This window comes from Perca flavescens, chromosome 8 (genome assembly GCF_004354835.1).
Source record: "Perca flavescens isolate YP-PL-M2 chromosome 8, PFLA_1.0, whole genome shotgun sequence".
Classification (NCBI taxonomy): Eukaryota; Metazoa; Chordata; class Actinopteri; order Perciformes; family Percidae; genus Perca; species Perca flavescens.
In genome coordinates, this window is record NC_041338.1 from 25123584 (window position 1) to 25130077 (window position 6494).

General features: G+C 38.4%; 1 protein-coding gene across 1 annotated transcript; it reads right to left on the bottom strand.

The window, feature by feature from the left end:
* Positions 1-2283: 2283 nt before the first annotated feature.
* Positions 2284-4825, bottom strand: tnni1c (troponin I, skeletal, slow c). Its single transcript, XM_028585235.1, has 7 exons — positions 4814-4825; positions 4676-4714; positions 3779-3820; positions 3481-3612; positions 3269-3358; positions 2499-2681; positions 2284-2355 (listed from the first exon to the last, which is right to left on the bottom strand). The coding sequence occupies exons 1-7, from the start codon at positions 4823-4825 to the stop codon at positions 2284-2286; spliced, it is 570 nt and encodes a 189-aa protein (XP_028441036.1).
* Positions 4826-6494: the final 1669 nt, after the last annotated feature.

Below are 6494 nucleotides of genomic sequence, written 5' to 3' on the forward strand. Positions count from 1 at the left end.
CAAAATACATCAAAATGTGTGTAATGATCGGGAATGGTGTGTGTGATAGATGGAAGTTGAGTTTAGTTTATCTGTGCTATCAGATCAAAATATTAGTAAAACACCTTGGAAGCAAAAAGTCAAACAAGCAACCACATATCAGGATTCCAAGGTGTTATATGTTAATATTTTGAGTGTGTAAAGGCAGGGCCCTGATAGCACAGATAAACTAAACTCCACTTCCATCTATTACTCACACACACACACGCATGCGCGCGCACACAGTGCAAAGAGTGAGAAAGTGAGCAGCGAAGGGTGAGAGTCCTTGTGATTGAAGTATCTTTGGGATAAAACCTAAGAGGCTGATCCCTCAGATGAGACTGCAGCTGTGGAGGGAAGAAACCGACAGAGCTGACTGAGATGCAACATTATCTCTGACTAATGACAGAGGGAACAGGAGATTCGGGCCCAATATTCGGCTGAATCCTGGCACCGAATCCAGGATTTGGCTTCGGATTTGGCTGGGTTTGGTCAGGTTCGGTCTTAATTTCTATCATTTTACACGGGCTCGGGCCTGCGCTCCGGGTTGCGCGGTAAATGAGCGGTCAGGTGATGCGTTTCCATTAGAATATAATAGAATTATTTATTCATTGTTCAGTCATTGTACAGGATACAATGAAATTGGATGGCATTCATCATGGTGCTTTGCAGATAAATAAAAAAAAACATTAAAAAGATTTAAAAATAAGAATTCTAAAGCAATATAGTGTCCAGCCACTCCATCACCATCCTCACTCACACAAAAAGAGAGGGGTGAGAGGGAGGGCAGGAGAGTAAAGTACTTCCTATCCTATTAACCAATCCAGTTAAAAGTCAAGCAAGCAACCACATTCCAAGGTGTTTTACTGATATTTTGAGCATGTAAAGGCAGGACCCTGATAGCACAGATAAACTAAACTCCACTTCCATCTATCACTCACACACACACACACACACGCACACAGACTGCGAGAGAGTGAGAAAATAAGCAGGCGAGTGTGAGAGTCCTTGTGATTGAAATATCTTTGGGATAAAACCTAAGAGGGCCATTTTTGGATTTATTACAGTAAATATATTACATATTGCACCTTAAATACATGTATTTATATATCACTTTTCAAAACAGATGTTACAAAGTGCTTCACAAGACAGTGAGAGCAGATAAATGAAAAAGTAAAAATAAAATAACAATCAATAACAATATAATAGTAAAAATAGGTTGTTGTCTTCACTTGGGTATTAGCTGAAGGTCGTTGCAGATGTTGTCAAAGTTAAAGGAAGGTGTGTTAAGTTGATGTATGGCAGATAATTTGCCTCCCTAAAGGTGTGTTAGGGATGAATACGCTAACACATCTTTAGCATGCACAAGTACCACCTTCCAATCAGGAGTGTGATAACAGCCAATGGCAGAAAAATGGACACCTGCATTATCTCTATCTCAACAAGACACGTTAAGAGAAACACAAGTCTGAGGAGAGAGACTACAGCTGTGGTGCACAAGGACCATTTAATCTTTTTCTCTAGGACAGTGGGAATAATAGTCTGACTGTACTCTACACTGGCGTCCACACAGGCACGTACTGCATTTTCACAGATGCTCACGAGTGCTCATAAATTCCTCAGAAGCTGTTGACTCCATCCAGTCACCCCTCCATCATCTTACTGACACTCGGTCCAAGGACAGCATGCATAACAGTGTTTACTGTTTATTATTGTAGAGGAATTCATTCCAGTCAAGAGGAAAAGCTAAGTATATCCTGGCTCTGACATAATATATATCTTACTGTAGCTTGGCATAGCTTAGCAGAGACACTGTACATGAAAAACAGCTACAATACCCTTTTCATAACTGTGTCAAAGCACTTTGTCAAGCCTATTACAATTACAAATGAAATTCAATATTGTACCCGAAGATTATTTACAATATTTAAAAACAACTGGCTGCATAAATGTTCTGTGCTGCAGTATTAGAGCAGAGGCTACATTCACTTTCTGGGTAAGGGAAACAAAGGAGAGGCAAGATGTACAGATTTATTGTATTCTTTTACATAACAATAACAATACATTATCAGGCAGTAATATACTGTGTATTCACAATGTTATTTTACAAATGGTGTACTTGAGAACAGAATCAGAACTACAGTGACCTGAAAGTCATATGTATAATTACACTTTTGCCAAAACAGTGGCAGCATTTCTTTGTAACATTATGTATTCATTTTTATTTATTAATACCCATTTTCGTTCTGTTCTTACTCCCTAACATCATGCATCAAACATCTTTTTCCTGCCCTCCATACCAGACATACCCTCCAGTTTCTTACGCCAGTCACCCACCTCCATGGTCAGCTCCTATAAGGTATCAAAACAAACACACACACACACACACACACACACACACAGATCCTTAAGTTTTTTGCAGTTTCTTTTTTTCATTAAAATTTTTTGGGATATCTCTATGTCTGCTTGAGGAGCCGTACCTTCTCTTGCTTGATGTCCTCTTTTTTTACAGACTTGAGGTTTGCCCTTAGGTCCATGGAGCCCTTGTTTTTGGATCCAAAGAGAGCTTTCAGCATCTCATCTGCTGACACTCTCACTTTCCTCAGTGCTGGCTTCTTGAACTTCCCTCCGAGGTCCTGAATCTTCAGATTCAATTCGTTGATCTGGTGATGGTGAAAAGCTTAGCTGGTGACTTTTTGTTAAAGGTGCCCTGCCACACAAAACTGTTTTTACTTGTATTTTTTGAAATATGTTAGGTCCATATGTGTTTGTGTTATGTCGTGAATGTGAAAATGAACTGCTACCTTCTCTGTCAGCTCTAGCTACTGAAAAGAAATAATAAGCAGAGAAATCTGGCCAATTACAAAAGCTGGTCAGTCTGACGTGGTGTTACCTGAGCTCATTACTATTCATGAACTCGCCCAGTTGCGCTGGGTAAAGGATACTTATAGCCAGGCTCTCATTGGCTAGCTGTTAGCCAATCAGAGTCAAGCAGCTTAGCTCGTTGAATATTAATGAGAACTGGCAGAAGTCAAGCTGAGTGTTCCTGCAGGCTTTCTATACCACGCTAGAATGGCTTGAAACAAGGTAACCAAGGCATTTTTTCCACAAAACATTTTACAGACATTATCACAAAGTAATGAAATATGTGTGTCAGGGCACCTTTAATAAAGACAGAACTCTTTTTCTTGATGTACTTCTACTTCAATGTTCATCATGTGAATTTGGTGTGTCATAGTGCATGACATACATCTTTGTTGTTCTTGATGACTTTGGCCTCACAGTCGTAGCGCTCCTCATCCACCATATCAACCTTTTCATGCATCTGCTTACAGAGTTTCTACAAAACAACAGCAAACAAATATCCACTATTTAAATATCTATATTTAAGTGAGACACATGCTTATTGTTTTTGCATAATCATTCTTGCATTGTTTGTCTTAGGGACATAAGCCCTCTCACCTGCAGTTCATCAATGTTTAAACCAATGAGCTGCAGCGGTGAAAGTTTCTCTCCCAGGTAGCGGACCTTTTCTTCCTCTCTTGCAGCCTTCTCTGCCTCCAGCTCTTCTGTTGCACGAGCCAGCAAAAGAATCTGGACCAGTCAAAGTCAACCATGGAAAGAAGAACGTCAAATTGTGGCGCATAATCAGGGCTTATCCTTTTCCTTTTAGTTGTTATGTCATGAAAAAAAAATGCTCTCTCATATTAATAGATTGGTGTAGAGTATATAGTGTAAAGGAATGAGTTAACACATTTACCTTCAATGATAGCTTGCGGGAGGCTGAAATCTTGCATTTGGGCTGAAAATAATTTTAAAATAATGACATATTACAACTGATCTTGTAGCTTTAATGATGCAAGTTAAATATTATACATTTTGTCAGATAAATTGCAAATTCCTTACCTGCAATAGTTAGGTTCCTAGTTTGGTGCAAATATTGCTACCTCTTTTTGGAGTAGCTGCTCACTTACTTATGTGACTTGACAATGTGACTTTGACTGACTACGTACCTTAGCATCTCACTGACAACAGCAGCTTACAATTGCCCAGTATTTAGCTATGAAAATGTATAAATATATGCTGCCTCTATGTTATGTCATCAACAATGTCTCCTTAACCTGTAAATGCATAAATATATTTGCCCATGACACTGGACAAAACAGCACTACAAACCTTTAGTTAACTTGACATTTAGTATTTAATCGTATGTACCTTAAAACCGGGTAAGATCACAATGAAAGCAACACATCAACAATTCAAATTGAATGAGCAAGAGAGTTGTTCAGTCGATGCTCTATACACCATGAAATCATTCATGAGGTCGAAGTTGATTCATTAGTATCATTGTTTCTTTGTATTACTGATCTTTGGAAAGAATGAAATTGTAATTTATGAGTCAGTGCCAATGTGATACAGTACATATCATAGTTAACATGATTATTATATACAATTCAACTTGTGTTTTTAAACTTTGCATCCAATCTTATCATAACCCATTTGCTTTGTAATATTGTTATCTTCCAGGGAAGCTGTTAAGCCAAGTGAAAAGATTCAGTCATTCAAACATGCAAACTCATAACTACTGTACTTGACAGGTTGGCACAAAGGAACTATTATTCATAAACACATTGTTAGTTAAATTAGGTATTACTACCTTTGCCACTGCCTGGGGGGGCATGAGGGCTGGCGTGTACTGAGGAGAAAAGGAATAAAGACAAGGGTTTTAAACTACATTAAACAATAAACACCGTTAGAAAGCATAGTACAACATGCAGTCTGTAACTTACATCACTGTGATGGCCATGTGGAATGTGTTGGATCAGAGAAATCAGAGATACACAAGCAAACAAGAGACAATGTTATTATTCTGAGACAAAAATGCTTCATAGGCAGTCTGTAAAATGTACTTTCAAAATGTGTGATGACAGAACTTACTCATCAGACATTGTTGCACCTTTGAGAAGACGCAATTAAGATGCTGTTAGATTTGAAAAAGAAAAAAATAGTCCAGTGAAAAAAATGAAAATGACACCTCCAGTAACAGAAGATGCATCAATAGTTAGAAATCAGAATGGTCTTTAACAGCAGTTGGCTGTTATATGTCGGACTGCACCAAAGATCTTCTATTAACAAGAAGAATCACCTGACTAAATCTTCTGGTTAAAAAGAAAGATGATAGCTCCCTCGTTGTGTATCAGGTCGCCATGGGTTTCTATTGAAAATGACTGACATCCAGCTTCTTGTCTCTTTGCAGCTTTTCAGATCTTCTTTGGACTTTTTCCCTCAAGTCAACACGTCCTTATCCACTTCCCTAACACAGTGAGTGTAACAGCACAGTCACATTTTGCTTACATAAAAATCTGGTTTGGATTTAAAAATAATAATCATAAAATCCTGCTCTTCACAAAAATGCAACTTGTACTCTGAATGTCAATATTTGTTACACACTAGACTCTAGAAGACTCTAGTCAGGAGCGGTTATCTTGTCAGGAAGACATTTGTGGTGCCTTGAAATAAGGACAAAGTGAGATGTCTGCTCGTTTTCTAACTACTCTAATATCTGGCCTTGTGGCACGGCCCACCTCTCAGTCAGGATTTATTGGTTGGTTGCCGCGATTAATGGGAATTCTACACTTTGTTAACTCAACAACTGTACTGATTGACAAGATTATCACCTCTTTTGGAAACTGTGATTTCCTTAGTCTTAAACTAAAATAAAGCCTAGTCATTAAAATCCTGGACTGTGAGAGAAATAACACAAAACACTTGTTTTATACAATATTCACAGTGTATTTGAGTATGCTTCACATTTGTAATTGTGTGGTCATGTTTGTATGCTTCAGGGTCTAGGCAACATGAGTCCCTATAGCTCTATACTTAAATAGCTTGATTGTTCTTTTTTGTTTGTGTTGCTCCACAGCAGAGGTCACGTTGGCTATATTCAATAACCGTTCTGGTGCTGCTATGTCTGTCATCCACACAATGTGGTGAAACCACTCAGTCACTATGAAACACTTCCTGTAAGAGGCCCAGGGTGCAAAGAAAAGTTCCCATCAAGCATAGCGCACGCATCTGGGAACCATGAATGTATTTACCAAATTGTGTCAATCCATCCAGTAGATGTTACGATATTTAATAGGATGAGTGAAAACTTTAAGATGCTAGTGTCCCATCTGATGACCACGTTTTTGAAACGCCTGTATCCTCTTTGATTGGTGTTAATAGAAGTGTCAAAAATTGTAATAAGTATTTAAATATGTGTGTATCTGACATACAATCTGCTAAAATTCAGGCCAAGAAGAGCAAGAGTCAACAAGTGATACTGTGAAGAGCACTGCTTCAGTTGTGTCTAAATGAATTACTACAGGGACAAGTGCACTAGCTGTGTAATACGACCACTGCACAGACTTGAGCGACAACATCAAAGGTTCAACCTGCAACATTCACTCATTCTTCACACCTGTAAATTGTTT